Here is a 17,540-nt window from a genome sequence, read left to right as displayed (position 1 = left end):
TGAATTTTGGCGAGATAATCCAAGGTGTAAGCACAAAAAATAAAAAATCAAAACAAAACCATAGCACAACCAAAGCCGAAAAACAAAAACCAAAAGCAGGCTGCTTAAATGAAAATCACGTGTCTTTCATGGCTAGAAATTAGTGACTGACTTTTATTTTTCTGATTATGAATTAAAGTCAATTAATGTGTTGTTTACATACGTGTGCCTACTAGAAAATTTAAAAGGTATCCACAAAGGTATATCCTCCCTTCAGCCACCCAGTTTACTTTACCAGAGGGAACCATAGATATCAGGTGCTTGATTTTTCAAGCAGGTTCCAAGGGTTTTCTAAGAGTATAATATATATACACACATATTTACACAAATGATGGTAACACAGACATGTATGGTTCCATCATTCTTTTTAAGGAATATACTCCATATACTCCATTGTATGAATATCCCAGTCTCCCACTGATGTCCATTGAAGTGTTTCCAGATTTTGCTTGTACCAACAAACAATATACAAGAGGACCTGTTTCTTCTGTTCCTTTTGACAACCTTTCTTTAAGGTTTGTTAATTCGAAAGACAAAACCTGATGTCTGATTTTATTTTTTTAAGTTTATTTATTTATTTTGAGAGAGAGAGAATGAGTGTGAGTGGGGGAGGGGCAGAGGAGAGAGAGAATCGCAAGCAGGCTCTGCACTGACAGTGCATGGGCTCGATCTCATGAACTCTGATATCATGACTGGAGCCGAAATCAAGTGTCACTGACTCTTAACTGACTGAGCCGCCCAGGCATTCCCTGATGTCTGATTTTCAATTGAGATTCTCTTATTGCTACAGGTTCAGTCTCATTTGTACGTGTAAGAGCCTATGTATTTCCTCCCCTATGAACACTCTGGTCCAGTCTGTTGTTCTTTGTTTAATTTTCTAATGGGTTATTGGCCGCTATCTTTGTTGAATTGTAAAGCCCTTTGGTATGAGTTGCAAATATTTTCTCCACTTTGTCAGTTGTCCTTTGACTTTATTTAGAGAATACTATGCCATATATGGCATGAAGATATACATATCTTTTTGCATTGCTCCTGGATTTTTCTATAAAATACCTTCCATACACAGAGGTTATTAAAAAAATTTTTTTTAATTTCCCCACATTTTCTTCTAGCACTTTTATGAGTTTCTTCTCCACATTAAAAATGTGTAATTTATCTGGAATTTGGTATAAGGAATGATGTAGGGATTTGATTTATTTATTTTTCAAGGGACTACCCAAGTGACCTAACACTATGTATTGAAAAATAATATTTTATTTTATTATTCCAGGGTAATTTCTGGACTTCCTCATGAGTTGCACTGATAGATAGGTGTATTCCTGTGCCAACACCCCAGTATTGTAATTATTACAGCCTTAGATTTTAGTATCACTCAAGTTGGATTACCAATTATTCTTTTTATAATAAATGTGAATATTTATTTAATAATATATATAATAAATAAGTGAATATTTGTTATTGAATAAATTTGATGTATAACATTGTGTAAGTTACACATACACATGTACAAGGCTACTTTGATACCTTTATATGTTGTAACATATATAATATATATATGTATATATAATGTATAATATATATATATATTATGATTGCCAAGCAGTGATATTTATCACACTACATAACTGTAGTACAATATTATTGTCTACATGTATTATCCTGTGCATTACATCTCAGTACCTTATTTACTACTTGTTACAAGTTTTTACCCTTAAGTACCATCACTCTTGTCTGACTCCTCTCAGTCCCCTGGTAACTACCATCTTGCTCTCTGTTTTTTACAGGTTTAATTTTTTTAGATTCCACATGTATAAGTAATATCACACAGTCTTGTCTTTCTATGACTTACCTAATTAGCATAATGTGCTCAAGGTCCATCCATGTTGTCACAAATGGGACAATGTCTTCCTTTCTCATGGCTGAATAATATCCCATTGTATATATCTAACACATCTTTATCCATTTATTCGTTGATGGGCATTTGGGTGGTTTCCATAGCTTGGTTTTGTGAATCATGCTGCAAAAAATGAGATTGTATAAGGGGCTTCTGGGTGGCTCATTCGGTTACACATCTGACTCTTGATTTCAGCTCAGGTCTCACATGATCTCATGATCTCACAGTTCGTGAGTTCTAGCTCAAAGTCAGGCTCCACGCTGACAGTGTGGAGCCTGCTTGGGTTTCTGCCTCTCCCTTTCTCTCCGCCCCTCCCTGGCTCTTAAGTGCGCTCACGCTCTCTCTCTCTCTCTCTCTCTCAAAATAAATAAATCTTGAAGAAAAAAAAATGGGATTGCATATACCTCATTGAAATCCTGTTTTTGTTTCCTTTGGATGTATACCCAGAAGTGGAATTGCTGGATTACATGGTAGATCTATTTTTAATTTTTTGAGAAACCTCCACATTGTTTTCCATAGTGGTTTGATCAATTTACATTCTTCTCAACGGTGTTTAAGGGTTCCCTTTTTACCACATCCTCACCAGCTCCCGTGGTCTTTGTCTTCTTGATGATAGCCATTTTAACAAATATGAGGTGATATCCCATTTGCATTTCCCTGATGGTGAGTGATGTTGAGCATCTTTTCATGTGTCTGTTGACCTTTTTGATGTCTTCTTTGGAGAAATGTCTAATTACTTCTTTTTCCAATTTTTAAATTGGATTTTGTTTTGTCTTGTTATTGAGTTGATGGAATTCTTTGTACATTTTGGATATTACTTGGATATTTCAACCCCTTATCCATTATATAGTTTGCAAAAAGTTCTCTCATTCTGTAGGTTCTTTTCATTTTGTTAATTGTTTCTTTTGCTCTGTGGGGGCTTTTGAGTTTGATGTAGTCCCATTTGTTAATTTTTTTCCATTATTGTTTGTGCTTTTAGAGATATTTCCAAAAAATGATTGCCAAGATCAGTATCAATGAGCTTCTTCCAAACATTTTCTTCTAGAACTTTCATGATATCAGACCTTTATGTTTAAGTCTTTGATTCATTTCTAGTTAATTTTTGTGAGTGATATGTGATAGTGGTCCAGTTTCATTATTCTGCATGTGTTTCTACAGTTTTCTCAGCACCATTTGTTGAAGAGACTACCCTTTCACTGTTATGTGTTATTGGCTTTCTTGTCAAAAATAAGTTGACCATATATGCTGGAGTTTTTCAATTGGCTGATGTATCTATCTATATTTGTACCAGTATCATACTGTTTTTTATTACTATGGCTTTGTAGTATAGTTCGAAATCTGGAAGCACAATACCACTTGCTTTGTTCTTTTTCTCAGGACTGCTTTAGCTATTTGGTTTTTTTGTTTGTTTGTTTGTTTGTTTGTTTGTTTGTTTGTTTTTGTGGTTCCACACAAATTTTAGGATTGTTTCTTTTATTTCTGTAAAGAACGCCTTTGGTATTTTGATCGGGATTAAGTAGAATCTGTAGATGGCTTTAGATAGTATGGCCATCTTAACAATATTAATTCTTCCAATCCACGAACATGGGATATCTTTCTGTTTGCTTGTGTCTTCTTCCATTTCTTTCAGCAAAGTATTGTAGTCTTTGTTGTATAGATCTTTCACTTCCTTGGTTAAATTTATTCCTAAGTATTTTTTTTTTGATGTTATCATGAATGGGTTCATTTTCTTTATTTCTTTTTTGGATGCTTCATCATTAGTGTAAAGGAATAAAGTTGATTTCTATATGCTGGTTTTGTATCTTGCCATTTTACTGAAATAGTTTTTTTTTTTTTACTAATTCTTTGGGATTTGCTCTATATAGGAATCATATCATCAGCAAATAATGACAATTTTACTTCTTTCTTTCTCATTTGAATGCCTTTTATTGCTTTGTCTTGCTTAATTGCTTTAGCTAGGACTTCCAGTATTATATTGAATATGAGTGGTGAGAGTGGGCATCTTGACTTGTTCCTGATCTTAGGAAAAGTGCTTTCAGTTTCTCTTCATTAAGTATAATGTTAGCTGTGGGTTTGTCATATATGGCCTTTATTATGTTGAATATGTTTCTTCTGTATCTAGTCTGTTAATGGTTTTTATCATGAAAGGATATTGTATTTTGATCATTGAGATGATCATGTGATTTTTATCTTTCATTTTATTGATGTGATGAATTACATCTATTGATTTGTGTATGTTGAACCATCTTTGTGTACCAGGGATAAATCCCACTTGGTCATGGTGTATAATCCTTTTAATATGTTCTTGAATTTGATTTTCTAACATTGTCTTGAGAATTTTTACATCTATAGTCATCAGGGATATTGGTTTATAGTTTTCTTTTCTTGTGGTGGCCCTGTATGGTTTCTGTTATCAAAGTGATGATGACTGCATAGAATGAGTTTGTAAGTATTCCCTCCTGCCTGATACTTTGGAAGAGTTTGAAGAGGATTGGTATTAATTATTCTTTACATGTTTGGTAGAATTTTCCAGTAGCGCTAGCCTTGAAGTTTTTTTGTGTTGGGAGGTTTTTATTATTATTATTACTGATTAGTAATTACTGATTACTATCTGTTTAGCTTTTGTATTTCTCCCTGATTCAGTCTTCTTAGGTTGTGTGTTTCTAGAACGTACACATTTCTTCTCAGTTATGTAATTTATTGGCATATAATTGTTCATCCTAGTCTCTTACAATTCTGTGTATTTTTGTAGTATCTATTCTAATGTCTTCTCCTTCATTTCTAATTTTTTTGAGACTTCTCTATTTTTTTAATTAATCTAGCTAAAGCTTTGTCAATTTTATCTTTTCAAAGAACTAGCTCTTAGTTTCACTGATCCTTTCTATTATTTTTTCTGGTTTCTATTTCATTTATTTGCACTCTGATCCTTACTTTTTCCTTCTTTCTGTTAACTTTGGGCTCCATTTGTTTTCTTTTTTTAGTTCCTTGTGGTGTAAAATTAGGTTGTTTGAAATATTTCTAATTTCTTAATATATTATTATTGTTATAAACTTTCCTCTCAGAACTGATTTTGATACATCCCACAATATTTGATATGTTGTGTTTTCATTTTCATGAGATAATTTTTATTTCCCTTTTGATTTTTTCTTTGATCCAATGGTTGTTTATAAGTGTGCTGTTTAGTTTCCACATATTTTTAGATTTTCTCACTTTCCTTTTGTTGATTTCTAGTTTCATACCATGTGGTCAGAGGAGATAGCTGTTATGATTTCAGTCTTCTTAAATTTGCTAAGATTAGTTTTGCGGCCTGACATATGATCTATCCCAGAGAATGTTCCATGTGCACTTGAGAAATTGTGTATTCTGCTGCTGTTGGGTGAAGTGTTCTGTATATGTCTGTTAAGTCCATTTATTCTAAAGTGTGTTTCAATTTAAATTCTTCCTTGTTGATTTTTCTATCTGAATGATCTATCCATTGTTGATAGTGGGGTATTGAAGTCCCCTACAATTATTGTATTGTTGTCTATTTCTCCTTTAAGATCTTTTATTAATTACTTAATTACTTTTATTAGTTAATCAATATATAATATACTTACAAGCTTAAGTAACATTGATTACTTAATATAATTAATATATACTTAATTTCATTGCTTAGATTTTGGGAACATATTTGTTTGTAATCATTATATCTGCTTGATGGATTGACCCCTTTATCATTATGTAATGACCTTTGTCTCTGAATACCCTTTTTAGCTTTAAGTCTATTCTGTCTGATATAAGTATGGCTATACTTAATTTTTTATTTCAGCCGGCTTGGAATATCTTCCATTCTTTCACTTTGAGCCTATATGTGCCTTTAGAGCTGAAATGAGTCTCCTGTAGGCAGCATATAATTGGGTCTTATTTTTTTATCTGTCCAGCCACTTTGTGCCTTTTGATTGGTGAGTTTAATCCATTTACATTTATGGTGATTATTGATATGTACATTTTATCTTTTGCCTTCTGATTATTTTGTCTTTCCCGTGTTTCTGTTTCCTTCTGATTCTGTCTACCTTTGTAAGTAGGTTGTTTTGCATGGACATTGGCACAGCCTCCCCCCTCCCCTTTTTTTGATGTTTTGTGTCTATCCTCTAGATATTTGCTTTGTAGTTACCAAATATGCTTTGTAGTTTACATAAAACATTTCATAGATAAAATAGTTCTTTTTCTGGTGATAGCAATTTATCTTCATTTGCCTATGAAAGTTCCATCCTTAGGTACCTTTTGGGATGAGCACTGGGTGTTGTATGGAAACAAATTTGACAATAAATTTCATATATTGAAAAAGAAAGAAAGAAAGAAAGAAAGATCCATCCTTTTCCTCTGCCTCTTCTATATTTTTGATGTCACAAATTATCTCTCTTTATACTGTGATTTTGTTATCAAGTTGTTCCCATTATTTTTAATGCTCTTTTCCTTTAAACTTTATGCTATAGTTAAGAGTTTAATATACTATTTTAAAGAAGAGTTACCATATTCTAATTCTGTTTATCCCCTTAATCAGAGTTTTGTGTACTTTCATTTTTTCATTTCAGCTTGAGGATCACCTTTCAACATTTCTTGTAAGGCAGGTCTACTGGTGATGAACCCTCTCAGCTTTTGTTTTTCTGGGAAAGCCTTTATTTCTCCTTGATTTTTGAGGATAACTTTGCCAGATATTCTTAGCTGACAGTTTTTATCTTCCCATATAATATGTCATTCCTCTCTCTCCTGGGATGCAGAGTTTCTGCTGAGAAATCTGCTGATAGCCTAACAGGAGTACTTTTTTAGGTTACTATCATTTTTTCCCCCTTGGCTGCCTTTAAAATTCTTTATTGTTGACTTTTGACAATTTTACTCTAATGTGACTTGGAGAGGGTCTTTTTGCATTGAGATAGTGAGGTGTCCTATTAGCTTTGTGGACTCGTATACCCAGTTCCTTCTCCAGGACTGGAAAATTCTCAGCTATTATTTCTTTAAATAGGCTCTCTTCCCTTCTCTTCCCTCCTCCTTCTGGGATACCCATAATGTTGGCTTTTCTTTTTTTTTTTAATTTTTTAAAATGCTTATTTTTGAGAAAGAGTGAGAGCAAGTGGGGGAGGTGCACAGAGAGAGGGGAACAGAAGATCTGAAGTGGGCTCTGTGCTGATAGCAGAGAGCTCGATGCAGGGCTTGAACTCACAAACCGTGAGATCATGACCCAAACCGAAGTCAAATGCTTAACTGAGTGAGCCACCCAAGCGCCCTTTATTTTGGCTTTTCTAATGGAGTCAGATCATTCACATAGAATTCCTTCACTATTTAAAAATTTCAGCTCTCTCTCCTCTTCCACCTGAATCATTTCTATATTTCTGTCCTTGAGCTTACTAATTCTCTCTTCCTTTTGATCTGTTCTATTTCCAGTATGTTCTAATGCATCCTTCCTCTCATCTATTCAGTCCTTCAGCTCCAGAATTCCTGTTTGGTTCTGCTTTGGAATTTCAGCCTCTTTGATAAAGCACGCCTTTTGTTTATTAGTTCGATTGCTGAAATCACTGTACTGTCCTTCTGAGTTTTCTTTTGGCTTTTGAACTTCTTTACAAGTATTTTGAATTACCATTTAGATTACAGTATTCCATGTCTTTGGGTTTGGTTGCTGGAAAATTGTCATTTTATTTTTCTGATACCATGTTACTGTGATTTTTTAAATATTACTGTGATTTTCACCTATTACTATGATTTTTCATGGCGGTTGATGAGAAGTGGCTCTGCCACTGCATCTGAAGTAGCGAACACCCTTTTTCATGTAGGTGAGGTTTTGTTAACATTGATTCCAACAGTTCAACAGGTTGGTAGTTAGGAGCTTTCCTTTTGTTTTCCAGAAGGTGGCGCTATAGCACAAGTTTTTGCCTTCTGTTAAGGAAGCTGACTGGCTGCTAAGGTTGGGAGCACTATGCATTTAGAAAAAACAAAGGTGCTGGCGGGGGGGGGGCAGTGGGCAGAGAAGGAGTGAGGAGGGAAGGTGTGTACTTAGTGCTTTGGGCTTTGGGTGTACCCACTGCTACGTAGGGGGATCCTGACGCAAGGATGGGCTTCTTGCCTTCTGGGACAGACAGCAGGAGACACTTTCCTTCCGTTCCTTTCCCTCCCCCAGTCACTGTGGTCAGTCAGAGAGAGCAACTGCTCCCTCCAGCTATAATGCGAATGGCCAGGCAGACCCTCCTCCCCACCCCCCATCACTGCCTTCACCCTCTACCTCCTGTATCAGTAAGGTGGTGCTGGCTGGTTTCTGGACCAGCCCACACCTTCTCTGTCATCACCGCCAATGCCACTGCTGCCCCCCCACCCTCTCTGCAGTCTCCTCTGCAGTCCAGTCCACCCACCTTTGAGTGCACAGATGGACAGATCTCTCGGGTATCATTTGGTATGCTGTGCAGAGGCATTTTTCTTTTCAGTTGTGGATGTCCAATCAGTTGTAAATTGATGGGGAAAGGAAAAGAAAAAGGAATGGTTCATGGTGCTGTGATCCTGACATCACTCCGTAATAAGCCACCAATTATTCTTTTAATAATGTTCCTTAATCATGGCAAGAAAATATACATGGGTGACTCCTTTATTCAAAAGTTGTTTTTCACAAAAAAATTCTTTTTAATTTTATTAAATGCTTTTTCAGCATCTATAGAGATAGTCATATTGGTTTTTTGCATCTGTTGCTATAGTGGATTATACTGGTAGATTTTTCTAATATTGAACCATCTTTGCATTCCTGGAACATGGTTATGTATCTTTTAATCTGCTTCTTCATTCTGAGTCAATCTGATTTAAAATTTACATTAATAAATGAGGTTGTTTTCAAATACATGAAGGGGCATCTGGGTGACTCAGCCAGTTGAGCGTCCAATTCTTGATTTCATCTCAGGTCATGATCCCAGGGTTGTGGGATCAAGCCCCAGGTCAGGCTCCACACTGAGAATGGAGACTTATTGAGATTCTCTCTCTCTCTCTTTCTCTCTCCCTTTGCCCCTCTCCCCTGATCTCTCTCTCTCTAATGTAAAAAAAAAAATTTTTTTTTAATAAAATACGTGAAGTTTTTCTTCCTCTTTTAATGCTCTGGATAAATTTAATTACATTGGAATTATCTTTTCCTTAAAAGAATTTGTTTTAGAAGGTCTCCTATAAAAATGCCTGGGCCTGGTGTTTTTGAGAAAGAGCTCTTTGACAATATTTCCTTTCTTCCTTTCTTCCTTCCTTTTTCCCTCCCTCCTTATTTCTTTTTTCTTTTCTTTCCTTTACTTTATTTCTTTTTTTGATGATAATTAATACATTCATATTTTCTGGAGTTTATAATTTATATTTGTTGAAACATTACCTACTTTATCCTGCATTTCATAATTTTGGGCAATGAGTTGAGCAAAGTAGTTTTTTTTTTAATTCAAAAATTTATTTACGTTATATCCCCTTCCTCATTTCCTATTTTATTCACTTGTGCTTTTTACCTTTTTATCTTGATTAATTTATTTTTCAGTTTATTTATTTTATTGGTGCTTTCCAAGCACAGGCTTTTGGGTATTTTTATAATTCTACTGTTTTTCTGCTTTCTTTCTTTTCTTTCTTCAAGGGGAGGAGGGGCAGAGGGAGATGGAGAGAGAGGATCTTAAGCAGGCTCCACACCCAGCACGGAGCCCAGTGTGGGGCTCAATCCCACAAACCTGGGATCATGACCTGAGCTGAAATCAAGAGTCAGACACTTAACTGACTGAGCCACCCAGGCGCCTCTGTTTTTCTGCTTTCTGACTCATAGAGTCTGGTTCTAATTGTATTGGTCTTTCTTTCTTTTTTTTTTCCATTTATTTTGTTCTTTTCTAACTTCTTCAATTGGATGCTCGACCCATTTAATTCGTAGTATTAGTATAAATATTTAAGACTATGATTTATCTGTGAGTACTTCATTCTTTGGGCTCTGGTAAGTAATATTTTCTTTTTTCATTGTTATCAAGATATTCCAAAACTTTAGTTTTATACAGGTTGAGTCATTCGAGAAAAATGCCCATTCTAATTTTGTTATTAATTTCTAGAATTTTGGGTTTCTGTCGCTATCTTTATCTTTTCCTTTTGATCAGAAACTGTTAGTTACATTATTTTTACTTCTCAGAATTAAAGTTTACTTTGTGACCTAATGTTTAATCGCTTTTTGTTAGTGTTCTATGTTGACTCAAGAATAAATCATAGTGAGGGGCGCCTGGTGGCTCCGTCAGTTGAGAATGAAACTCTTGGTTTCAGCCCAGCTCGTGATCTCACAGTTCATGAGTTGGAGGCCTGTGTTGGGCTCTAAGCTGCCACAGTGATGCCTACTTAGGACCGTCTCTCTGTCCCTCTCTCTCTGCCCCTCTCATGCTCTCTCTCTCTCTCTTCTCTCAAAATAAATAAATAAACTTAAAAAGATACATTAAAAAAAGAATAATCGTAGTGGCTCTTTATAGGGCATAGTGTTCTTTATAAGGCAATGAGATCTATATTGTTATGTTATTTAATTTTTATATGTCTTTGGAAAATTTTTGTCCATTTGTTTCCCTTTGGGTCCCCAGAATGCGATGAAAATGCACCCCTGACAAATGAATATGTGATGCGGAACTCCTTGTGGTCAGCTGGAATTGTTTTGTGTTTTGTCTTCCAGCCAAAGATTGCTGAGGAGAACCTGACCTACGCCGAGCTGGAGCTGGTCAAACCCCACCGGGCCGCCAAAGGCCTCCCCACCAGCACCGTCTACGCCCAGATCCTCTTTGAAGAGAACAAGTTGTAATGCTGTGCCCTCTTCCATGGTCCTATTTAATACCTGCCATCCCGGTTATTTATGACACTTTGGAAACAAAGTCCTTATTTTTGTATTTTCACTCGTGCCTTCTGCGTGGCAGAGAGACCCTTCCCAACAGCGCTCCAGGTGCCTTCGAGGAGAGGTGTGAGGCACGAGGTACGAGGCTCCTCTCCACAAAAGATTAGGGGCCACAGACCTTGGACAAACCTCCCAGGACAAGATTTTCTGAGTCTGAGCCCTGAGAAGTGTGGACTCTGATTCTGAGAGTACCCAAGGAGATTTTTCTGCTGAGCCAAACCCCTTCGTGTTTTCTTCTTCTTTCTTTGGGTTTTAATCTTTTAAAAATCTTATTTTAATCTTCTGTTCTTCCTGTATTTGTGATATCAAGCTCATAGCATATAGCTAGAAGAAATACCATTATAGGCCAAAGTGTGTGAGATGGCAGATATGTACTAGTTGGTTTTCAGAAGGTCACAGAATGTTCTTAAGGCACCTAGAGCAGAGCAGACTGCTTACTGCAAACGATCACTCAAGGTAGCATCTCTTGTTTTAAACAGATGCACTGACCCTGGTGATTTAAGGGCGGAGAGGCAGATTGTGGGGCTAACAGTCAGCCGTCTGTAAATACCCCAGTGCCATCACCCTAGCTGTGATATCGCCCAAGGCCACAGGGCGAGTAGCACACCCTATTTTAAAGGGCTTCCATAACCCTCATCAGGGTGCACCTATATTGGTATAGAAACTTACATCCTCCCAGCAGTCCTACTCTTCTCCAAAGGAGCAAGGGAGGGACTTAGCCATCCATTGACACACTGGAGGAAGCGGGCCCCTCGGAACTGTGTCGAGGTTACCAGCTCTAATTGAACGTCCACTCATATGTGGGCAAAGTTTTGTGCCTGGTTCCCCTAGTGGAGGAGAGTAAGAAGTGCAAGCCGAGTTGGGAAAATGTGTTTTAAAGACCCTACTCTTGGAACGTGCCTTGTCCAACTCAACTTCATGGGTGATTTCTAATGTGTTTGGGTTGGGGTCAGGCAGGGGTGCATGGTATACACATCTGTGTGGAAGTTTCTCTGCAGGACTGGTACAACACCCAGAAACTCACTGGAGATGGAAACGTTCTAGAAGAGAGCCACCCTGTCACACTTCTTGGATGGGTGTGCTCTGGGCGGTTATTCACTGCGCACTGCAGACATTGTTTGGCTTTGTAACGGATCATGTATATATGGTAAATTATATATTTTAAACACAACCTTGAGTGTGAGTTGTGCCCTTCTGTATAGCTGTGCGAACTTGGTCAAGTTTCTTACTCCCTAATTATCTCAGACTCACGTTTATAGTAAGGCGACTTAACCTCTCATAGAATTCTTGTAATGGGATGATGAATACCGCAAGATTCTGGATACTATAAAATTGCTTCACACTACACTGTGTTAACATTCATGTGACAGTCAGTATGTATTTTCGAAATGAAAGTTTCTTTACAGTGTAAGGCTCTCGTTACAATAGCTTCAAAAAATAAATGTGTCCGTGAACTTAGCTCTATGGTAACACTCCCAAAGACCCATGATAGCTTATGAGTACCTCTTGTGGTTTATCGGAAAGGGTCCAAATTGGGAGCAGGTAGATTTTCTAGAAGCAGAAATAGCCTGACTTTACAAAGGGGAAGTCGATCTCTCTGGTCTACACCTGCATCTCATTCCCTTCCCGCCTGCCAGATTTCAAAGATAGTGAATAAACCACGCAGCTTTGGGGGAAGAAATACCACTTGAAAGAATTGTCTGGAACTTTCCAGGGGATCCTTTAGGAGAGGAGACTATATGGTTGGCATACAGTTCATATCATAATTATCATAGGCAGCGTATCCTATTTTATCATGGCAGTGTTCCAACAGAACATGGTTCTATGGTGTTTTGAGGAAGGAGGGTGATTGCTTCATTTGCACAAGGAACCATATGGGCTAGTGGGGCCCGAGGATGCCAGGTGGGGTTGGAGTGTGAAGTGTGTGAAGAGGAGATTGTGAGGAGAGGCAAGAGGGTAGGGGGCCCCTAGGCTACTGCAGAAGTGAACTGAACTCAATCCCATCAAGCCCATCTCCTTAAATTTAGTGAAAGCTGAGGGCCATGACGTGTGGAAAGAAACACATTCTGCTAAGAAGAGCTGGCAGCTGCAAGTCAGGGTAACAAGTCGTTGCTCTAGATTCAATTCAGACTTTGGCTCCAGAATCCTGCTCATAGCTGCACAAACCCACACGACGCTGTATGGCTGGGGGACCAGCTGGACCTCGAGTATAAAAGACCATCACCTCCTACTGAAACCCTTCCCAAAGGAATCCTGGAAGCTACTGTCAACATCCAAGCAGAGCTCATCCCACCATTATGTCCAGAAGCCAAACATCCAAGTTCTGCTCACAACTAGAAGCAATGGGTGATCTGTCCCTGGTGCTTATTTGCAGTGATAAATCTTGATGTTATTGTCATAGTAAACCTTAAAAAAAATGGGTGAATTATTCCCTATCAAATAAACCACTAACCGTGCCTTAACATTTATTTCTAAAAATGAGTAAGGGGAATCATCCCAATAGAAATTAGGAAAAGTTTTTCATCTTGTTTTTACTATCAGGCATCTATTGAAACAACTATATATATATTCAGTTTTTTAAAAAAATTTAATGTTTTTGTTTAGTTTTGAGAGAGAAAGAGAGAGACTGAGCGTGAGCGGGGGAGGGGCAGAGAGAGAGGGAGACACAGAATCCAAGGCAGGCTCTAGGCTCTGAGCTGACAGCAGGGAGCCCAATGCGGAGCTCGAACTCGTGAACCATGAGATCATGACCTGAGCCGAAGTCAGAGGCTTAACTGACTGAGCCACCCAGGCGCCCCTATATAAGCAGTTTTCATAAGGGACAATTGATTGTATATTTACATGAAGTCAAAACAAGCAAGAATCCATTGCTCAGTAGACACTCTCAGATTTGGTGGTGAATTTTGACCTAGGCCAGGCATGGCACGGAATCATGGCAGGAAGGAAGGCAGCAAAAAAGGGCATCCCCAAGCCCTGAACTAAAGTAGCTGTGGTGGGGGAAAAAGGTTGGGATTTCTTTGGGATCGCATCTTCATTAAAGCATCATGATCCTGTTAGTTCACAGGGCAAGTCAGAAAAAGCCAGGCCTCCCCGCTCCTGATATTTCCTGGAGTGAAAATGACATTGGGGCACTTGGTATTTTTTGGTGCATGGTCATCTGGGTTGTCCTGAACATCAGGAAACCCAAAGACTCACTTGTATAAGAACGCTAAACCAGTTGATGCTTTTAGGGACTATCCACACCCTTGTTCATCACTCAGCCTCCGATATGCATGACCGCAACCTAGGCTGGGCCAAGAATGGGGTTCATGCTCCAGGCCACAAAAAAAAAATGGCCCAAAGCGTGCATGAGGCCTGTTCTGGGCTGATCAGAATCCTTGGGGGGAAACAAACCATCTTTCTCTTGGGGAGCGAAGCTGGGATGCCACCTATCAGCTATGCCTCCGGCCACGTCTCTGGCAATAGGGAGGCCTTGAAAAATGAAGGAGACTCTGAGAAGCAGGGAAGAAACTGTCTTGGGAGCACAGAATCCAAGCTCCCAGACCCAAAATTCCTCAGGCGTTTCTCTTTCCTTCAGATCTTCCTTTGATTCCATTAACGACCCCATTTTCCTACTATCTAAATCCTAGTTTTGTTCAAGCACATCATGTTGCAATGGAGAGAATTTGGACCTTTACGGTATGTGTCAAAGTTGCTTCCCAGCTCAGGAAGCAAAAGAGTTGCACTGAGTGTCACCACCCAAGGACTCCACCTGCATTATGTCCCATGACGTACTTGTAGCCACGGGCCCCTGCCGTGCTCTGCACTTTCTTACTGAGTGGGGCCTCTCAGGGCCCTGAGGACACCCTTCTCGATGGAAAGGGACTGTCAGGCTTCAGGACTGATATTGGCCTCACGGAAGGACCCTCTGGTTTGGAGGAGAGACACCAGCAGGCTTGGAGTGGCACTAAGCGTCACTGGGGACAGCAGGGGAAGGGCACAGGGCAGAGATTCAAATGAGCCCTATCACATGGATGCTGGAGGGCGCCTTTTTGTGTGGCCGTGAAGTTTAGCATGGCTTCCATATATGTTCTATAGGACATGATGTTTTTCAGTATCCGTATATTTCCTGGAGAGGGAGGGAGTTCTCATGTTTAGCCCATTACTAGGTGAGGCAGCCACATGGTGGGGATGTTGACTCTCCATCCCGTCCGGCCCCCACCCCACCCTGGACAGAAGCTATTCACTCACTGGGAGGAACACAAAGAAGAAATTCATGGCTTAGAAGAAGGGCCCGCCTTCAGCGTGGACAGCTTGAGTGTGAGCTACAGAGGAGGTGTCCAGATGGGTAGGATAGACTAGTGCTCCCTAATCTGTAACACATCACCGGATCCTATTAAACTGTGGATCCTGGGTCAGGAAGTCTGGGTGGGGGCCTGGGAGTCTATGTTTCTGACAAGCTTCCAGGGAATGCCCATGCTTCTGAATCTGGACCACAGTTTGAGGGGCATGGATGTAAATTGTCGGGGAATGTGGATCTGGAACCCCTGGAGGGTTGGGGGCTATCCTCAGAGTATAGGTCACAGCTGAGGCCCTGAGCGTGGGCAAAATCCCCAGGGAGAGGTGGCCCCATGCAGAGGGAAGACGCCTGGCCTGAGGCCCGAGCGGTGGGGAGCTCTCTGCTGGCAGCTCCAGAAGCAGGTGAGGAGCCTGAAGGGGGCCAGGGAAGAGCAACCAATCAGAGGAATGGCAGGGGCTGGACAAAGCCATGTCTGGGAGTTTCTCGAAGGAGGAAGGGCTCAGCAGTGTGCATTCTGCAGAGGTCAGACAGAATAGAGGTTGAGCCCTCGTTCGTTCCGAATTATTCGTACACTTCACATTTTTAAAAATGGTTTGTTTTGCCCAGGAAAACAATTCCCCAAGTGCGCAAGGCTACCCGGCTTTGGCCTGGAGCCACATGTGCTCGCTGAGCGTATTTTCCCCCCAAGCCATCAGCGTCTTTCCGTGGGGTGGCGATTTGGGGAAGACTCTTAATGCATAGGGTGGGGTGTGGGGGTGGCCACTGCGGTTTTCCGCTCCTTCTGTTGTCATTGATAGAAGACGGCTTGGTGTCTACTTTCTAATAAACCCAGCTCGATTAGCTTCATGCCAATTTAGCGTCTGATTGTCGAGCGTTAATGTACTGGACGCTGTAGTTTTAAAGAGGATTAGAGATGTTTACAGCTTTGGTTAAACGCACCTTGTTCTTCCACATTAAACTTTATTACAAGTGTTCTCCATCAGCAAACAGAGAAAAACTCATTAGGAGCTGGTCTGGGTGGGGGCCGCGTTGCTGCTGACAGTTCCAGCACTCGGTTTTCCTTTATTACAGTTTCCTAGCTGGCAGTTGGATGGGATTGCTCCCTATTTACGAGTACGATTAGGACCTCAGACTCCTAGGTCTGTGGGGGGATCGTAGGGAATCCAGGAACAGCCAGGAATTTTTACGCGGAAGTCTTGGGTTGCTTGTGTGAGGGCCTGATGCCCTCTTCAGTTTTTCTGAAGGAGCCCATGCTCCATGTAAGATAGGATTTTTTTTTTTAAGAGAGAGAGTGAGCAGAGGAGAGAGAGGGCAGAGTGAGAGAATCTCAAGCAGGCTCCACGCTGAGCAGGGAGCCCGATGTGGGGCTCAATCCCATGACCCTGGGATCGTGACCTGGGCCAAAATCAAGAGTCAGAGGCTTAACCCACTGAGCCACCCGGGCACCCCAAGTTGGGACCTTTAGAGACTCTATGCCAGGGTCCTAGCAGCAAGGTCCCCTAGGAGTGCCATGATGATATCTGTCACTTTACAGCTGGGGGGTAGGACTGGGAAGTAAGGACTGGGAAGGGACCTGATATTTGGTGGCCAAGCCAGGTTGGAACCAAGCTTTTATCTCCAAGCCTGGTGGCCACCCCCGGCAAAACCCCAGCCCAAACCCCCCAACTCCACCACCGAGCTCTGGCCCCAGGCAGCCTGCCGTTCCCACCGCCAGTCCCCAGCTTCTCAGGGACCCCAGGTCTGAGTGCCCTGTGACTGCACTGCTCCCAGTCAGTCGGCATTCTTTAAACTGTGTTTTTCCTGCTCATTCTTCCACCTCTTCTGGATTCCACTTTCTGGTTCTCCGGGAGCCCCTTCACTAGGCCTTCCCTCTCTGGACTTTTCAGCTTCTCTTTCAGTCTCTGAAGCGACATGCATTTCTCAACCTGTGCCGGCCACCCCTCAAGCCCTCTTCTCTTGCTTCTTCCTCCACCTCCCGGAGTCGCCACTCACTGCATGGCCTCCCTCCCCCTCCCCCGGACTCGGCTCTGCTCAAGGCCTTCAGGGATCATTGCTGAGCATGTGTTCTATTGCAGAGAATATCTTATTTTTCTCTGCACCATTTGCCACAGGTGTCCTTGCGCTTTTTGAAACTGCTTCTCTGATGTCTATGACACCGCTCGTCCAGCTGCACCTCTTTGGGTCTTGCATAATCTACATAGTGGCCTTTCCTCCACTCAGCCCTTCCATGATGGCTCCTTACAAGGTTCGGTCCTTAGCTTTTTTCTTTGCATCCACACCGATGTCTCTGACCACTCTCCAGCTGCAGCCTGCGGCCTCCAGAGCTCCAGTTGGACCCTCCTCCTAAGCCCCATGCCTACCCACTAGCCCTTTCCCCCGCAGGGCAGCACCCATGTCTCTTGGAAGCCAATGTCCACTGTTGACCATACCACGAGCATCCC

The 17,540-nt window shown here is 40.7% G+C and overlaps 1 protein-coding gene across 1 annotated transcript in view; it reads left to right on the top strand.

Moving 5' to 3' along the window:
* Positions 1-10,936, top strand: part of VSTM4 (V-set and transmembrane domain containing 4) — a 98,495-nt gene extending 87,559 nt beyond the window's left edge. Inside the window, exon 8 of the mRNA XM_047072627.1 lies at positions 10,605-10,936. Coding sequence (XP_046928583.1) covers positions 10,605-10,730 — 126 coding nt within the window. The 3' untranslated portion in view covers positions 10,731-10,936. The remainder of the gene's footprint in view (positions 1-10,604) is intronic.
* Positions 10,937-17,540: the final 6,604 nt, after the last annotated feature.

This window comes from Lynx rufus, unplaced genomic scaffold (genome assembly GCF_022079265.1).
Source record: "Lynx rufus isolate CCGP_SWC_20201006 ecotype Redwood Valley unplaced genomic scaffold, mLynRuf1.p SCAF_11, whole genome shotgun sequence".
Lineage (NCBI taxonomy): Eukaryota > Metazoa > Chordata > Mammalia > Carnivora > Felidae > Lynx > Lynx rufus.
Note: the sequence above shows the minus strand (reverse complement) of the source record. Positions and strands in the feature narration are given on the sequence as shown.